Here is a 19428-nt window from a genome sequence, read left to right on the forward strand (position 1 = left end):
TGATGAGGTTAGCCTTTTGCATTGTAAACACACACACAGCACGGCAATCTCCAAATTTAGCCAAGACATCTCACTAGCATGTTGGTGCAGCTCTATCATCTGGATCCCAATGTGCAAAATATCTCAATCTGACTCAATTCTCTCAAATATTCCTGTTTTGCGTATGTCTCAGCTCCTCCACTTGACATGACATCGCACTTTTTCTTCAAATGAATTAATTTATTTTGTACTTGACATTTCAATAAAGTGAAGTGAAATTGAAGTAAGAAAAATATGCCTCTTGGTAAATGTGTCATGATAGAAGGATTTCCTTACAAAATAATTACAGATCTGGAAAGTAATCAGAGGGCTTTATGATGAGATATGACAATGTGTTTTACTGGAAGTTGAGTTTTTGGACCATCTTGTGAATATGGCCCCCTAAAATGTCAACTACAGCATGACCAAAAACAAATCATCTGAGTAGCTAGAAAATCACCCGACTTTAGTGTTCTAGGGTTAAAATAAAACCTAGGGCAAGATGCGATGAGTGTACTGAATAAATCACTTTGTTTTCAGAAATTTTCAGAAAAGATTATAACGAATGAATCCAAAATATGCAAAGCTTTTCACTTAAAATACATGACACGCACTCGCAAAACCTCTCTATACATACAGCTTTTTTTTTATTTTACAACCAGTCACATACCATAATGTGGTTATACAGTAATATACAATGAGTGTGTGTCATTGTACATCTGTATCATGTTACAACGCAATGTTTAGATTTACGCTTGTTTGGCTTCTCACTGTAAAAAAGTTCACTTAATGTTAATGATGGTAAACATGTTCTATATTTATAAGTGTTCTTTTAATCCGAAGAGGACGCTCAAGCCACAGACTCTGGTTATCACGTGGAACTGCCTCAAGAAGACAGGAGTGTATAACAGTACAACAAAAAATTTGCGCCAACCGGCAACAGATATACAAGTGTTTTTAACAGAGCTGGGCATTGCCTAACCGCCACCGAGTTCCCGTCTGCATATTTAATCGACCCACGTGGTCCCAGTCGAGAACGGACTTAACCTGTATCACGTCACACGCAGGTGCCGCACTCCTGACACGCGGCCGAGTGAGGAAAAAAAATAAAAATAAAACAGTGTTGTGTACCTTGCGGCACAGACACAATGACATGTGTCCCATATTTTTTTTATTTCACCAATCATCACGCTGTGGGTGTTTGTGTGTCTGATGTTTTTGCTTGATAGTTTTTCTTTGTTTGGCGGCATGTCTGCTTGTGCGGTGCCTGCGTGGAAAACCTTTTCTTTGTTGCAGCCATGTTTGACCCTTTTTATTTAAGGCATTAGAATCCAACACTATAAGAACACATTGGCCATATTTAATGCCATATGTTGGGTCTCTCACACATTAAAAATCTGTTAGGATTTTAAAAATTACGTGTACCCCACTTAAAGTGAACCACACAAAATTGACAAAAGTATCAGGAAAACTGCAGGAGGTAAAAATGAAAGAAAATATGGACATCATCTGGAAATATTTTCTACAAATTAAAATCTCTGTTCTGTTTCATCCCAAAGTTGTTAGGCGGTCTTGAGAAAATGTTCTGCCACAACAAACTCATTCATCCTTACTTTGGGCACTGGAGACAGGAAAGGGCCTTCCTCAAACTGTTTGCACAAAGTTGGAAGCTACAATCATGTCTCAGTAACGTGAAGATTGATATATGACTAAGCGGTCCAGCAAGATGATAAATGTATTTAATTGGTACAATACTTAAATGTAGTGGACTTGATGATTGAAAAGAAAGAAGTCTTAAATCCACATAAAGACATGGAATGGTGACTGGTAAATTCATGATCTGTAATGCTTCACAATGATACTTCAACAGCAGCCTTCAGGCACTTTGCGACATCTTGCTCAGCCTTCCTGGGCGTCCGGGGGCTGCCGGCTGCTTTCCTGCCAGCCTGCGGGCTGCAGGAGCCAGAAGCCTGACTCTTGCGCTGCAGTAATGGGCTCCTGGAACCTTTGGCCTTGGCTGGTGCCATTAGAGAGTCCAAAAGCTTGAGCGACCTCAGGCCCAGCAGCCCGCAGAAGTAGTTACACTGGTGCTGTGAGACAAATCCCTCAAACATTTGAGGCTTGCCTTCCATTTGGAGACCTTGATGTCTGCAGCAACAACATGAAAATATGATTATTAGTCTAAAAGATAAATTATCTGTAAAATAATTCAATAAACATCATTCACTCCAATAAAACACTAACAATACTAACTCTGTATATTTGACTGTAACTCCAATGTTGGTGATCTTTGTATCAACCCCTGAAAAACAGCACAGTGTAGTTTTGTTATTTTTCTACAATTTATTCACATTTGTCAGGCTTTCTGTGACGTTTTATTTTTCCAAGAGGAAACAATTTTTGGAATTCCAAAATCGTTCAACTGTTTGAGGTACAGCTGTATTTGGGTAATAAAGAATCACAGTTTACCTTCAAGTCGGGTGATGAGCAAATTTCCATTGGTCCATTGAAAGATCCAGTGCTGCAGAGCACAACACTTGAGCTGTACCTCGGAGGTGGTTCTCATCTCGATCCTTCCCGTATGGTCCATCACTACATATTTCTGATAGACTCCAGCCAGGTCAGTCTCCACCGTGGCATAGGGGATGGTGTTTGCTGGCCGGTACATCAAGTACACAGGGATGATCCTGATTTGTTAAGGATCAGCGTTAAGTGAATGACACTGCAAAGCAAAGACAATAAGCAAAGACAAGCATTCCCACCAAGCAGAGCGGTTCAGTTCAGTTGGGTATGGCTCTAATTATTCACCGCTTCTCTTGTCAAGGCTGTCAGAATAAAGAAGTGGTAATGTGTCCTTTTGTTGGGATACCAGACATAGTGGTATGGTAAGGTACTGTATACATGTGTATGATGACACCTAATTAAGTGTTGTCCATTGATTAGAAAATGTTACAATAGAATGTGCGTAAAAGTTGAATGGGGAGAAGTCAACAGTTAAAGGGGTCATATTATGGAAAACGGACTTATTAATTGTTGGACTATAACAATGTTATTGAACAACCAAAGAACCAAAGCCCCATCCTTGTTGAAAATGTGTTTAAAAGCAAACCATTTAGATTCTGGACCGGGCTAATTTAGATACCACTGCCCTCACAATGAGTTTCTCCAGTGCTGGGAGAACAAACTCCACACAGTCATGCCTGAGCAGAAAATTGAACCCAGGACCTCTTGACTGTGAGGCAGATGTGCTAACAACTAGCTTATCGTGCCAAGCCTTAAGTATTTACAGTATGAGAGACCATAGTCCAACTCACTCGAGAGGAAGCCCAAAGTTCTCGATAACTCTTGCCTCTGCAGAGAAGATTTTGCAGTACTCACGAGCCAGATTCTGAATTTTACAGTCCTGTTTGCAGAATAATGGAAAATATCGGGTTAGAATTACTTACGACGCCAATGTTTCCATTTGGAAGAGAGACATACCTGCTTGACTAAGTCCAAGTTCCTTTCTGTGAGGCAGTGTTCGTCCTTGCCGCCATAAGCGATGTGGTGTTGTGCTTTGATGATACATGTATGACCAGACTCAAACACAGGCTCCAGGCCATAGATGACTTTAGCCCTCCAGACTTTATGGGTACAGCCTTTGCTGATACAGGATTTGTGCACCATCACACGACCAAACAACTTGTTGCCCCAGACGCCACTGTCAGCCACGCCCTTGTTGAACACCAGTGGTGCCATTTCTATCTCTTCCCCAACTAGACGATAGAACAAAATAGTTGGAAATGCATTCAACTATTGGGTGTATTAAAAGTTAACATCTGATCTTACCACTATGATCCTCACGGAGAGAAATCCCTGCCAAGACTGAAACACATTGGGAGAGAGAACTCACTTAGTGTTGTTGCAGCTAAATAGTTCACATAAAATGTTGATGAACCAAGTAACAACATACTGTCCGGACCAAGCAGAAAGTCAGTCGAGTCACTTCCGTAGTCATTTGTGATCGTGCATTTGTAAACTCCAGAGTCTTTGCTTGATGCTTGAACAACGGCCAGATTGACCTGGCTTTCATCCGCCGCACTGGGCGACAAATAGGTTAAACAAATAAAGAGAATCTGTATTCATTTAAAAAATGTTTACATTCTAGGAACATACCTTTTTTTAATCCGGGCAATCTCCAATTGATTTCGGTACCAAGCGATGGTTGAGTCGGTAAGAATGTTGAAGAACTGGCACCACAGTTTAAGGTGTCCCGAGGCATCTGCAAAGCTTTCACTGCGGATCTTACGGATAACTTGAGGAGCTAAAAGGAAGAGACATGACCATGAGAATCGTGTTTATATCTGCAATGGGGGTCGTAATCACAGATTAACTAATGACGTGAGGCTATCACAAAAATTTTGCCGATGTTCATGCGATAATGTAACATAATGTACAATGTTACATTTGCTGGAGAAACACGTACAATATCCTGGTATCAATGTAATTGAACCCACACACCGGACAACCCAAGGCAAAGGAAAGAGTAACTTGCACCACTTGTCATCAGTGGGACTCAAGTAGAGAGGGTGAAAACCTACAACTCCTCGGCATCCACTCCAGCGAGGACCTCAAATGGTTCCAACACACAGCACATCATCAAGAAGGCTCAACAGTGAGTGAACCTCTTGAGGAAGCTGAACAAATTTTTGAATTCCCCCCAACTCTTCAGCAACTTGTACAGATGCACAGTAGTGAGCATCCTGACAAACTCTATCACATTGTGGGACCTGCATTGAATGGCTCTCCAGTGTGTCATTAGAATTGCACAGCACATCTATGGAGTAGCCTTTACACTATTACACTTCATATATGACAGCTGTGCAACACAGCGAGCACGAACTATAATCAAAGACAGCATACAAGACACACTTTGCAAACTAGTGCCATCTGGCAGACGAAATAGTAGCATCACAACCAGACCAACAAAAAGAGAAAACAAAGGTTTCTACCAAAAACCATCAGACTCCTGGACAAATAACAACGATCTGTCAACTACACAGTGCAATATTTTATTCCTTCTGTAATCCTGCTCATTTGAACATTTACACTGGGCAATACTGTAATACTGTTGAGTTTTTACTGTGCATATGACATATTATTATCTTGAATCTTGATTTGGGAATGCAATAAAATTCATTCTATACCAACAATATTACTTGGAAATAGGTGTTAAAATGTTCTTTTGAAGTGCAATGATCACAGCAATTAGTCCACAATTTCTCTATTTTTATGGGCAGATAGTGGGAAGAACAACGGACTATTGGTTAGCACATCTCAGGTTTCATTCATTCTAAAAACATGCATGTTAGGTCCTTTTAAGACTTTATATTCTACATATTTGTGAATGGTTATTTGATTGACTAGTGACCAGTCCAGGGTGTATCCCACCTCTTGCCACAAGCCAGCTGCAGCTCACCTGCAACGATAATGAGGAAATACTCTATATAGACTAGATGTAAGGGAAATAGGTTGGACGTGAAAAGTGCTTTACCTTTGCATGGGTCCCGTCTGTCCTTCTCAGTTTTCTCACATTGGATGTCCTCATTGGGCGGTTGGCTAGATGCGTTTGTCGCAACGGTCATATTTTTTCTTCCCAGCATTGGCGATAGCTTTTCTATCAGAGAAGATCTATCATTTTTGGGCTGGAGAAGAGATGACTGTTGAGAACAGTCTGGACATGATACGATTGACACAGGACTGGTGTAAAGCATGTTGTCCAGTCGAGAAACCTCTTGCATCTCAGGTTGGTGATCAGGGGTTGAGTTGGTTTCCTCTGGTTTGTCCTTGGAAGGAATGACCTTACGGCGGGCCCCTGAGGCCATTTCTTGTGGAGTTGCAGGAGTAAGAAAAGAATCACAATCTCCTTTCTGCAATAATGGACTGACTTTGCAATTTGAATTCGGTAAGACATTGATCCCTTGAATGTCTTCATCCAATGACTCCCCATCGATATGATGGTAGTTTTCTTGTGTATCTTCACCATGGACACTTGCACTGGAAATACTTAATACCCTCTGTGAACAACTGTCTGGACTGTGTTCAATTATCTGTGTTTGGGAATTGGTTCCAGTAGTTCCCTGTTGAATTTCAGTGTCAATTTTAATATCTGGGATGAACTTTTGTCCTAATTCTTTGTCTTGAATCTGATCACTTTTTGTTCTTGATGTAGGTCTTTGAGTTGCTTCCCCCTTAGGATTTACAGGAGCAGAAGCGTACGTTTTTGAAGAACTTGCATGGGGAATGGCCGCAATATCTTGATTGCTTTTTATGCTGATTGAACCAATGACAGATGAAGGACAGGGACTAGGATCTTCCTGAATATTATTACTCTTTCCCAGATTACTTTGCTTTACAAGATGGCCGTTTGGGGAGGTTCGATCAGCAACATTTTTAGGTGTACTATCAGGTACTGGTTTCCTCGGTTGACTTTCTACCTCTTTAGGATTCACAAGAACAGAAGAGTTATTTAGAGAACCTGCATCGGAAACGTCTGTCACATCTCGATTGCCGTCTATGCTAAGAGGATCAATGACAGATGAAGGACAAAGACCAGGATCTTCTGGAACAGTCCTTTTCTTTCCAAGACGATTTTGCTTCAGAAGATTTTCCTTCGGAGAGGTTCGATTCACAAGATTATTAGGTCTGCTGTCAGGTACTGACTTCTTTCCTTGAGATGCAATCTCCATAGGATTCACAGGATTACAACTGTCGTTATTTGAAGAACCTGCATGGGGAAAGGCTACGACATCTTGATGGCATTCTATGTTGAGGGAATCAATGACAGGTGAAGGAGAAGGACTAGGATCCTTTGAAGAAATCTTACTCTTTCGCAGATGGCTTTCCTGTACAAAATGTTCCTTTGGAGTGGTTCGATCAACACTATTCTTTGGTGTGATATCAGGCGCTGACTTCCTCCCTTGAGCTGTAATTTTACTTTCGTCATTTCTAAGGTTTTGAGATTTGTCTGCAGAAGCTGGATGTGCTATCAAGTCTGCAGGGACGTCGATAGCAGGACTTGTTACTGCAGAACTTAGAGCCCTTATTTGGGCTCTCATAAGTTCTGCAACAGATACGACTCTGGTCACAGGTTTGGGGCTTTCTTGCAAGTCTTTGGACTGTTGTTCATGTAAACTTGGAGTTTTTTTGTGTGGGTCAGCAGTTTCAACCTTTATCTGTTTATTAGGCTCCAATTCAGAATTCAGTTTTATACTAGATACTTTGTTATCCTTATTAGACACAACCATGGGATTAGTGATTTTACCTACTTTATCTGTGGTGTGTTCTGGTTGTTGAATCTTTGGCGTAGCAGCGGTTTTAGTCACATTTTTAACAATCTTTTCTTTTGGCACCACTGGCCTTTTAACCTCATTACCATCTACCTTCTTGTAACCTACTTCTTGTACCTCTATCCCTTCACGTTGGCATTGTCTGTCTGCAAATGAAAGGGGTTGTGACTTTTGTGGGACCACGTGGCTTTCCCTAAATCCCTTGGAATTATGCTGGCTGTGTTGCTGTGATTTGACAATAGGTGTGACAAAATGGAGCCGGGCGTCCTCTGTTTTTGCCGCTCCTTTTGATGGGGGTTTCCATTGTGGTCGTGCATCTGCTGCTGCCAAACGTCGGTCAGGTGGAGGCTCCGGGTTGACAGGTGCATCATTCCCACTCATCCATGTAGGGGCCTGTGTAACCTTGGGAGACAATTCAAGCACATATTTCCAGTCTGTAAATACTAATGATACTTTATTCTTGGCCGTGCAGGACATCGATAAACTAGTAATTCCAACAACAGCAACAGTGTAACCAGCAACAAACAGAGAGACCTGGAAAAAACGGCTACTATAGATACTATAAGCTATCAGACACTCATGTGATGTTCTCATGAATGCCTGGGGATGTCCAGGGATGACTCAACTATGAATCACAATTTATTTATTTCCATAAGGCTTCTCTTTATAAGCAAGCCTTTTTTAGTACAAATGCTACAATATTAAGATGTGTTTGCTGTGATGGTTATTCAGAATTGCGCTTGTTTCATGACGTTAAAACCATGCAGATGTTTATTTCTTTTGTTGTTTATTTAGCGATGTGTTCTTTTTTCAACACAATTCTCATATTTGTTTACTCAATTCAACTAACATATTTAGAGTTGAGAGTGTGATTTGAGAGGCTTTTGTATGTATAGATGCTATGATGGTAAGATGAAAGATGATTTAATGCTCCTAAGTAGTAAGCAACCTGAGTGATGTGTTTGACGCACTATACTGTATTAGTACATGGACTTTTTCAGATTTGTACTTGTTGCACAGCTGTTAGATCATGGTGATGTGTATTTTGTTTGTCACTTGTTCTATTTATTTCATATTTTGTTTACTTTTAACACAGTTCTCATGTTTTGCTTGTTCTATTATCGGGTGTTCATTCAAGTGAGGTGTCAATGTAAGACGAGAAGATTTAGCTTTCAAAAGAATCCAAGAGACATATAAGGTACTTTTATAAGGTATAGGCATCACTCTTTGATAAAAAGTGAATTGTTCTGTAATATGTCTATTCAGGTGGGCACTTGCTGCATGGCTGTAAGGCTACACAAATGTTTTGTTTTGTTTTGTTTTAGACATTTTTGCATTATATATATGTATTGTTTGATGTGTATATATATATATATATATATATATATATATATATATATATATATACATATATATATATATATATATATATACTTAAAAGAACATCATTTCTTTGTGCTTGTGTACCCCAACTATGTTTATAGAGGCCACATATGACCTAGCGACAGGAGCAAGTTATGTAAACACTAGAATGGAAATATAGTCTGATTTAGAGTAGGCGCAACAGTTGGATTGTATTGCTGCCAAAGTAAGACGAGACAGTGATGATGGGCCACAAATGTAACTTTTGTATCTACATGCTCTGTATTGGTATTAGTGGCAAGAGATCAGTTTTCAAGATCAAGTTTTAGATCATATCATTGAACAAGGAAATACAGTATTCTGATCCATCACTACAAAACGTATTGCTTGTGCAACATTTGAAATATCTTCTGTTGCAGTTACAAATGGGTGATGAGTTCAGTGTATCAGCTCTCTGATTTGTGGTCTAGACAGTGTCAAATCCACATCACGTCTGAGCATGAGCTGTACCCCCTTTTATAATTAGCAAGAGAGGTTCCCTGACTCACATGACATTCCTTAATAGATGAGATAAGCAAAGCTAATAATGTTCACTTTGCCCATTTTGGGCTTCAAAAATTGACCTCAAAAGCATCCATTTTGATCACTCAGCTGTATTATGAGACAAGTATTTGTTTTAAATGATGACTAATATGAGCATGTTTTTCCTCCTTCCCCTCTATCTAATCTGGAAAAGCTCAGGTGTATTCCCAAAATATGTGGCTATTCTGCATTGACGTGTGGTTACAATGGAATGTCAATCATCTTGAGAGGCACTTCAGTTGAGCTGCAACTTGTCAAACTGATATCAGTAGCTGTTCGCACAGTTGCGTAAGCCGTTGCCGTTCTACAAGCACACATTTAGTCGGCTGGTTAGTTATCGGGATGACACAAGAAACTAACACGAGAGGCTAAAGGTGCAGCTATGGGACTTTATTTTCACTTTGCACATTTTTTATTCACTTTGGGATTTCGCCACACCACCTCAGAAGTGGAGTGGTACAGTACTGTAACGACTATTAACTTCTTGCAGCTTCCAGCAAACAGTGAACCTGCGCTATTACATTTTGGTGAGAATCTGGGGGGGACTGTATGTACAGGGATTTATCCTCTTGGTTTAAATCATGAGTCACTGATATTGGTTAATGGCAGTCAGTGACTGTAGAAAACTAATTGGTTGGATGGTTTGTGTCATTATAGAACTATCAATTGCTTCAAGTATTAAAAATGGCACCGCTGTTTATATGCCTTGGTGGAGGTCGGCGCTCTAGTGGTTAGTAGATTTACCTGACGCTGTCATACCGAAATAAACTAAGCAGAATATTGAAAAGAGCTCTGGTATGATGCAATACTGTAATGTACCTTATGGTCCCCAGGCTCATTCATTAAAGAGGGTCTCATAAAAAAGTAATGATGAGATTTTTGAGCTCATTGCCAGCCTGTTGCATGTGTAAACATGAGTGCATCATGCAGCTTCACATTGGCAGTGGAGTGCTCTGACATTATTGCTGCTATAAATAGCAGCAGGTTGCTTGTGTTGGCTGGCACGATGCTCCCATGAGCTCATGGGAGGAGAAAAAATAAAAGCTCACCTCATTCTGCGTGGACGGATTCCTTTGCGTCACTTTTGCTTCCTTTTGTGGCGGCTGATCTGAGGTCTGCTCAGCTAAAGCAGCCCGATTCGGAAGGATCGCATCCACTGATCCAGGGGCAGCCATGTGCCGCATGACTAGGTTCGGGGGCTGTTGGGGTTGTGGTGCATTTTGAAGTCTGGAGGGCTTGCGAGGGCTCTTCTCTGACACTTTCTCGTCACGTTTAAGGACACTTTCCTTGTCTTTCCTCGCACCTTCTGGAGAGCGAAGTGCCTCAGAACTTTTGTTCCTTAACAGTTTTCCAAAAGGCGCTCTGTTTTGAAGTTCTTTCTTGTTTCTGCAACTCTCCACTTCCGTTAGCTCCTCTGAGCTGGCCTCTCTCTTTTCCTCAGGGGTCCTCTCACCTCTGGGGCAAATCTTGATCTTTTTCTTGACAAAGGGAGTTTTGGCAATGCCGCCCACGCTTTGAGTCTCATCATTTGTTTTCGCACAAGTCTTAGTCAAGGGTGTCGGCTTCTCCTCTACCGGTTCCTCTACTGGTTCCTCCAACGTCGCATTTGAATCCTCACAGACAGATTGAATTAACTCCTCGGTGACCTCGTCCTCCGTAGAGCTGGGCGTGCTCAAGAAGGCCTCAATGGTGGAGTGTCGCTTCCTCTGCGAGCGTTCGGGGCTGCTTGTGCGAATCGGCTCCTTGTTCTCCTTGCCGTCGACCTCTTTGCCTCGGCCCTCCGTTTTCTGCTTGAGCTTGCCAAAGTAGCGCTGGTGGATCTTGAACTCATTCATTCCGCCCACCTCCAGAACCCCGGAGCACGACACGATGCCTTTGCAGTTACTGGCTGATACTTGGTAGATGGCTGCGTCCTCCACCGTACAGCTGCGAGGAGAAGACCATTCAAATTTTTGACATGGGGCCTGATTCGGATCAACTAAATATATTAGTTCACTTGTTGCTAATATCTTATACAGTATAACACTTCAATACATATAGTGTACATACTTGTAAATATGAAGGGAATGGGTTTGCCCATTGCGAAAGATTTCATATTTAGGAAGTCCACAGAATCTGTCCAACTGTTTGTCATCCTTATACCAAGTAAGCTGAGGAATAGGATAACCTGTAAGACACAAAAGAGTAAAAAAAACACACACACACACACACACACACACACACATTAAAAAATACTATTACTCCAAATAATAATACTGTAATATGAATAATAATAATAAGATATAAATAATAAAAAAACAATGAATATTGTAATGAAGTCCTACAATTTGTTAAAGGTTTAATACAACCTTAACAGTTATTATTCCTGATTCAATATACGACCAATGAATGCGTGGTTTTGTCCCAACTTAGCTCAAAAGTCACACTTGACAAATAAATGCCGATGCTCACCAGTCACCACACAGAAGAACTTGACGTTGCAGCTCTCAGACACTGCTTTGGACTTGAGAGTTGTCACGAAGGCGGGCTGTGTTTCCTGTGTCAGTTGAGCTATCACGCTGCACAGCGTGCTCCTGCGCAGAGGAGAGAATTTCAATACATTCACTACTGTAGAATGACACTTTGTAGAGCTCAGAACTCCACCAAGGCTGAACAATCCTGAATATGTACTTCTGAGTTGAATGATTAGAATATCCTGCTATATGCTATACTGTTCCACTGCAGTCCTGTAGGTGACATTAATGCGAATTACCCGGAAAATTAGACTTTGAGACTTTTTTGTTTTGATCCAAAACACAAAAAAGTACATACACTGTACATTTGGATGTACGGTGCATGCATTCCATTGGACAAAAATAAAATGATCACATACGAAAACAAAGGCTAAAGTAAGAAAAAAACCTTTGCACCATATCTTCAATGGAGCTCATTATGGCTCTTCACACGCACTCACACACGTGTGTGTATAAACATGTGATGCCACTGAGCCATGTCTGGTATTGCTCTCCTTAGTGTTGGGGTCAGTGCACACTTTCACAGCCCATCACACACTACTCTTGAGTGAGCAAACCAAACATGACACAAATGCTTTTAAAGAGTCTAAATGCGCATAGCCTTTGGCCTCTAGGCACCACTTCATGTTGCTGTTTGATTAAGCAATGATCGATTCCACATGAAACACTACTGCTTATTGGCTTTAATGAATGGTATCTTGAAGCACAAATATGTGGTCTCTTCATGTTTGTATTTATTGAAAACCCCCCACAAAATGTCTCTGCGCTGTGCTTGCATGCAAGGATTTCTCCAGAAGTAAAAACCCATTTGGGATATCAAATACTTGTTTCACTCAATAACACTCACAACTTAGAACTTTCATATTGGGGATTGTCTCCAAGCGTTTTTTTCTTTACAATTACAAATTCTGTGTTGGGTTTTCCCCACTGAAAGCCTATACATATTTTGTTTCCTCTCTTTTTAAAGAACAACAAAGTTGAATGAAAAAAAAAAACCCACAGACTTGTCTCCAGTTTATTATTTTTTAGCAAAACACAGTCCAGTGAAAACATGTATTTGCAAAATGTATTTTACACCTTTTAATGAATCATTAAGTCTAATGAAAACCTGTCCATTTTTCATTTTTAATTAATTGAAAACAAAGTCCATTGAAAACACCTTATCTCCATCTTTTTTTAAATAAAGTCCAATGAAAATTGTCAAATATTTCACTTTTTAATAAACAGAAATAACCAATGAAAAGCACTCACCAATTTTCCTTATTAATCAACAAAGTGCAATGAAAGCAACACAAGTATCCCCATGTTTTCCTTTGTAACCAAAAACAAAGTCCAATGAAAACCACGTATCTCCAAGTTTTCTTTTTAATCATCAAAAAAGTCCAATGAACAATACTTACCACCCTTTATTCTTATTTATCAACAAAATCCAATGAAAACCATCATGTTCATTTTCTGTTGTGTTTATCCTCAGATGTGTCATGGGTGAGCTGGAGCTTATACCAGCTGACTTTTGGCACAAGACAGGATACACTCTGGAATGGTGGCCAACAAGTCACGGGGCACCATTGAAAATTGTGCACCTCTGAATATTTTTCCATTTCAATTAAATAAAACTGTCTATGAAAACCTAAAATTTCATTTTTTTCTTTTTAATGAAATTACAACACTAAATGCGCAACACGTCAACATGCTATGGTAATTTATGATATAAAAAAATCTATTAAATCTTTAAAAAGTTGCTGTAATACATGTCAGTGATTAGGGTTTTTTGATCTTATACACTTTACTAGAATTTTTCATTAGTGGGATTTTTTTTCGTTTCATTTATTTTAAATGTTTTTAGTTAATAACTTGAGTACTGTCTGCATCTGCTCTGTGAGGATATAACACTGGTGTACATGGGGTGTAATATGCGAAACAGTCTCTCCGTAACTGAGGTAAAGTGCATAATGTCACCATCCCTCTGTACCTGTTCTCAGGCCTGACATTGGAGATGTAGCTGCAGCTTCCAGGCCGGCTATTGTCAGTGATCCCATTCCCGTGACCGGATCTTCCATTTGCCGAATGGGAGCGTGCCATTGTCCGCCGGGAACCCATTTCAATGCACGCAAAGGTTCTCCTCCCCAAAAAATCTTTCTTAAATCCCTTCAAGCAACTGTTGATGGCACCTGCAATAACACACATGCTAACTTAGGCCAAACATTATATCACATGAAATCAATGTTATGTACAGTATCCTTAATGCAGTGCACTCACCGAGGAAGAGGTCACGTCTCTCTTTGACAGATGCCCCACAGCTCTGACATGAGGCTCTGTGATTTCCAATCAGACAAGAGCATGCGTACACACAGGCTGCTGCTGCTGCACTATTTTTAGTGGGCCCTCAAATAGGCATAAGAGTGCATCACCCCCACCCCACTCCAAACTGCCTGTAGACCATTGTATATAATAGGATGTACCAGGCGGTCAGTCAGCATGTCAACACAGAAGAAAAACACACTGCAGAAGAAGAAACAATGATTTAAGGATGAAAAACAAGTTAAGGTCATTGCATATTTGGTAGCTTTGAAAATAGAGTGATAGCATTTGTGAACATGACTTGTTGCTTTTATCCCTTTAGCAGCTAAGAAATCATGTTTGGTATCTTAAAATGGATGTTACACACTAACTATAAGCCAGTATATCTCTCCTGGCCACGCACCAACAGATGCATCATTGTTATGAATCTAGTGGTAATGTAAAAATACAGAAATTGAATTAGTGAGGTTTACCATTTTTATTTCAAAGAGTGCCCCATAAACGGTTGTTGTGACAAAGAGTAGGTATAATTCATTATTTATGTTATGTTATTATTATGCCTATATACTATGTATTTATTTATTACATTCTATACACAGGCAATTCAGGATTATCATATAAAAATAAATGTTTATTAAAGCCAAATGTTTTTTTTATTGGTTTAAAGGAGACTTAAATAAATTATTCAATTATGCTATTTTAAGCAATGCAAAAAGAAATAATAATAGTGATAATCATCATCACCACCATCATCATAACTTCAGGTATACTGTACATGGGTTTGGACTCCATTGGTTAAAAAGAAAACATTTGTTTCGATTTGGGAATAGGTGGTTTCATTCTTGTTAAAAAGTAAATAATTGGAGTAACAGTTTAAGTACAGGCCTAACTTTTTATTCTTATTATTATTACTATCACGAATACACACAGAAGAGGGTTTCATTCAAAATTGGCGCCAAAATAGAATTTTGAGTTGCATATTTTCATTGTGGTTGATTTTTTTTATTTTTTTTTATAAAAATGTGTGAAATACAATTTGGAGATGTTTGGTTTTCACTCAACATTTGTTTTAGGTAAATAGTACATTTTAAAAAAGGACAGAGTGCATAAAAGGAAATGGAATGAAATTAAGATGATTAAAAGAAGACATAATGCATTAGGAAAAGGATTTTACCAATATTGTATACAGTATACAAATACATAAATTTTTTTTTTAATTGCTCGATTCGCTTGAGTGTGTAGATTTTAGACAACATGAACTGGAATTTTACTTTTTTTTTTCACAGTTATTGGTGTACACAAGGTATGGCTGTTCATTACAATATGTCATATATAGAACAAAAGTGCTTCATCATCATGATGAGCAGGGACACTTAGAAGGCCTCATTGTCCACTGACAATCATTTTGTATCCCAAAGGAAAAACAGTCAAAATAGAACAGCCCTACAAGGGCGCAACTCACTACTGACTGCATGCTTCTCATCTTGACACACACACGCTTTAGACTTGCATACACTGGGTGATGAATTAAAGAATTCCTCTCTCTCTCTGGTGTGTGTGTGTGTGTGTGTACTAAATGAAGTTAGGCGATATATCCATGTAAACGTCTCTCATGTTACCGCGGTCACATGACATGCCAGCATCACCTTTGCTCAGCCATTTCTTTTGGGCCAGCAATTTCAGTCATTGGCCTGCTCTCAAAATTTGACATGCATGACTATCCATCCATCCATCTTCTGAACCGCTCATCCTCTTTTAAAATAATAATTACAACACTGTTTTGCCACAATAACAGGAATTCACTTATGATGACATGGTGCATATGTAAATTTATTTTCTGGACCTAAAATCCGTTACAACCAAAATACAGTATAATAACTGACATTATAATGATTGTGAGTGATTTGCACTGTAGCAAACAGCTGCCACTTTATTTTGTGAGCAGAGTTACCTCATCATGGTTGGGATATTTTGGACAGGGTGTGTACTGATGGACCAAAGCCCCTGAGTGTGGAAACATTACCGATGTAATGTGACTACGCTCCCTTTCTAAACAACAATACCACAATCTATCCCACCAGACATCAAGTGCTGGCTTTTATGTTACTCGCTACATGAAAGTGTCTTCGATGCTATCGTTAGCTGTGGCTTCAGTCGCGGCTGGTTACTTTTGAGAACTTTTGTATAGACGGCACAATAAAGTCATAGCTTTCAGTGAATATATCCTACATGTTCAATTACACAGGCCTAGATTTCACACTGAGTAAGTCAAGTTGTGAGTAAATTGTGTTGAGATCATGATCATTTCAGTATTCACAGTTCACATATGTTGTGAGATATTGGTTTGGTGGTGGTATTGCGTGAGATGTTTTTCTGTTGCATAATGGGTGGCTTGGCTCACTAAAGGTTGGGAAACATTGGTTGGTATGGTATGTAATACCTGAGCTTCAAAAATTCGATGCAAATATACCCCCTTGTGGCTGTAAGCGACATAGGAATGACATTAGAGCAATCTGATTGGACACGTCGCAAAAGCTGTAATGGCATCATTGTGAATGACATGTTCAAATACCAAAAGAAAAAAAAAACAATAAATGGATGGCTGTAACATGTTTTTTAACATCACAGCAATCATCAAAAATAGCAACTCCCCCAGGTACTCTAGTTGATTTGGAATGTAAAAAATGAATATATTTTCCATCCTGCGCCTAAATTGTCAAAACTGATGTCGTATGAAGTCACAATTTCTATATCACATGGTTGTTGCCTCATGCTGAACTATGTATAGCCTGCACTCCTAATCCTACTGTGGTTTAGCGGAACAGATTTATAGTGGTGGATGACAGACGAGCACGTTTGAAGGGTCTGTTGTTTGGGATGTGTGCAAAGGTCACAACACCTCTACACTTTGGTACCACTTGATGGCAAGTAGGTAAAAGTACCTGCACAATAATAATGTAGCTAGGTCTCCTTTTCAATGGCCCTTATGTAAAGGTTCACTTTAAAAAAATAATTTGCCAACAAACAACATGGAGTCATATCTCATATTAAAGCCCTGGATACGGCCTTTTCAGTTGTGTTATAATATTGTGAATAAACCCTTATAGGATTATACAATTACAGAAGAACACATTTTTTTCTCACTTGAACGTGTCACAAGTAACAACGTTTGTAACAAATCAGATCGAGTCATAACTCATAAAAAAGGTCTTGAGGGTTTTCTAGAGCTGTTATTATATTGTCAATATACTCGTATATAATGACACAATCACAAAAAATGTGTTTATCTTACTGGAATCACCATGCTCAGAAGTCAACAAAGGTCACAGCAATGTCAGTTATACTAAACCTAAATTTTGCCACTCTTTTAATCTGATTGTCTCCAAACAGGGTGGACATACAGTGTCTTAAGGTCGATAGCTGCTCAGCTGATTAGTTTATGATGGACCTAAAGGTCCAAGTTCATTCCCAATAAGGTTAAAAAAAACAGCTTCCAACAAACCACTTCTACTAATATGTTATATTCAAAGCCCTTAATGAGTGTTTTTGTTATTATATCGTCAATAAACTCTTACTGTGTAATGAGTGAGAGAATTGCCAAGGAACATACTGTAATATCTGTTCCTTGTTTTGTGCATGTGCTGGCTGGGCCTATGGGTAGTGAGTGACGTCATAGCGAGGGGACAAGGAGTTTAGGAGGGAAGTTGAGGGAGAGAGCGTGTGGATGATTGAGCGCATGGGCGTGAGTTGTGGCCACCAGCAGCTCTTGTGTGAATGTGTACTGTTCTCCGTTACGATCTGTGATTAAAAACGACGATCAGACTGCATCCGCGACTGTGTGCATCTTTGACCACTTCGAGGGGCATTACAATACCTATCCTACTTAAAGGTGAAGTCAACTCATATGTTCTATGTTCCCCTACTAGTCTAAACACGGCATTCTTTTTAATATTGCATTTGTGGAATATGAAGTAAGCAGCAAATCTTGCCATTTTTATCCATATCGTTTTGCCACTTGTGTCGACCAAAAATGACATCACAGCGCTTAAGAGTTCAGGTAACGTCCAAAATGGCTCACCTGTTTTCTGGGTTTGGTCATGTGGCGTTTTCAAGCTGAGCACTAACACACTGTGATGTCATTTTCTGTCGACAGCAAATGACAAAATGGCCGCCCCCTGATAAAAACGGTTGGGTTTTGCTTTTTAATGCATATTCCACAAATGCAATATTAATCAGAATGTCGTGTTTATACTATTGGGGGCACGTAGACGTAGAACATATTAATGTAAAGAACACTTTTGACTTGACTCCTTTCAAATATGTCACTTGGAAGTTGGAACAAGGTTGAAAATCCATTCACAATACACCACGTCAAGTCTGTGCCTTGTGGAGCATTGTCCGGGTCTTTAACAGTTTGATGCACATGACTACACAATGAAGCAAAAAGCAATGACACCCTAACACTTACGGGAGATCAAGTGACAGCCTCCAGCAAACTAAACTCTTTTGACCTTGACGCATGGGACCAAATGAACGTCAGCATGGTTTCATTTTTCTGTGCAATTAAACCACCAAATGTATCTCTGTGTTGGATAATTGACTCCACTCTCTTCATGCAACTACAATTGAAATGATGGATTATCTTGCCTGCAAATGCATTCATGCAGTTTAAGTAAATTCAATAAGATCCTGCGTTAAAATAGTGTGGCTAACATGCAGTGGAAATCGCCCCCCGTTGCTGATGAGTAAGCAAGGGGGTCCACTATTCTCTGCTATACATGAAACAACAGCTACTTGAGAACACGCTGTCCCGCTGATCCAAGCGGGCGCTTTCAGCGCCACGCTCCAAAATGTTTGCAATTGCTACATGTCGACGCAGTTAAACAGGGAGGTCAAAAAGAGGAAGAGGAAGGGGTGGGGTGCACTCACGTGTACCCTGTTTGGTTGTTTGATGGGTCTCTACGGAAACCGAGCTCAGCTTTGTGCAGCCGTCAAGGCTATGACATCATCTTCTGGATAATCACACCGGTGTCAGGTCCAAGGAAGCGGCAATGGGAGAACGCTTGACTTGCCCGGACAGCTGACACACACACACACACACACACACACACACACACGCACACCCCCACACACACACACCCACACACACACACAGCCGATGCCGACACACTCTTAATGATTGCGTCACTGTATTTAAGTAAGTTAACCAATAAGGTTCTACATTACTTTCCACATCATTGCACCTACCTTATTGACACTAGTACAACTTGTTAAAGGCCTGTACCCAAGTTTACAGCCAGTAAAGTGAATAAGCCCTTTACAAA

General features: G+C 39.9%; 1 protein-coding gene across 3 annotated transcripts; it reads right to left on the bottom strand.

Annotated features, from left to right (window-relative positions):
• Positions 1–1735: 1735 nt before the first annotated feature.
• Positions 1736–19225, bottom strand: LOC147150054 (alpha-protein kinase 3-like). 3 transcript variants are annotated; one of them, XM_086026938.1, is made up of 15 exons: positions 19040–19225; positions 14063–14305; positions 13776–13974; positions 11742–11863; positions 11340–11457; positions 10340–11216; positions 5552–7748; positions 4174–4321; positions 3971–4098; positions 3847–3882; positions 3499–3773; positions 3333–3421; positions 2488–2705; positions 2272–2320; positions 1736–2166 (listed from the first exon to the last, which is right to left on the bottom strand). In XM_086026938.1, exons 3-15 carry the CDS (start codon positions 13901–13903, stop codon positions 1869–1871), a joined length of 4683 nt encoding a protein of 1560 aa, XP_085883064.1. In that variant the 5' UTR covers positions 13904–13974; positions 14063–14305; positions 19040–19225; the 3' UTR covers positions 1736–1868. The 3 variants fall into 3 exon arrangements, with proteins under 3 accessions (XP_085883064.1, XP_085883063.1, XP_085883065.1); XM_086026937.1 differs by having other exon boundaries at positions 19034–19225; XM_086026939.1 differs by lacking the exons at positions 1736–2166; positions 2272–2320 and having other exon boundaries at positions 2556–2740; positions 19034–19225.
• Between the last annotated feature and the right edge of the window lie 203 nt (positions 19226–19428).

This window comes from Filicampus tigris, chromosome 3, assembly GCF_054856515.1.
Source record: "Filicampus tigris isolate MCC_2025a chromosome 3, RoL_Ftig_1.0, whole genome shotgun sequence".
Classification (NCBI taxonomy): Eukaryota; Metazoa; Chordata; class Actinopteri; order Syngnathiformes; family Syngnathidae; genus Filicampus; species Filicampus tigris.

Excerpts from the sequence above, each read along its gene's own strand:
- LOC147150054 (XM_086026938.1), bottom strand. The coding sequence starts at position 13,903 with ATGGGTTCCCGGCGGACAATGGCACGCTCCCATTCGGCAAATGGAAGA. Across the intron at positions 3,774-3,846 it reads TCTCCGTGAGGATCATAGTG|TTGGGGAAGAGATAGAAATG; the intron begins GTAAGATCAGAT and ends TCTATCGTCTAG. Across the intron at positions 3,422-3,498 it reads ACTTGGACTTAGTCAAGCAG|GACTGTAAAATTCAGAATCT; the intron begins GTATGTCTCTCT and ends TTCTGCAAACAG.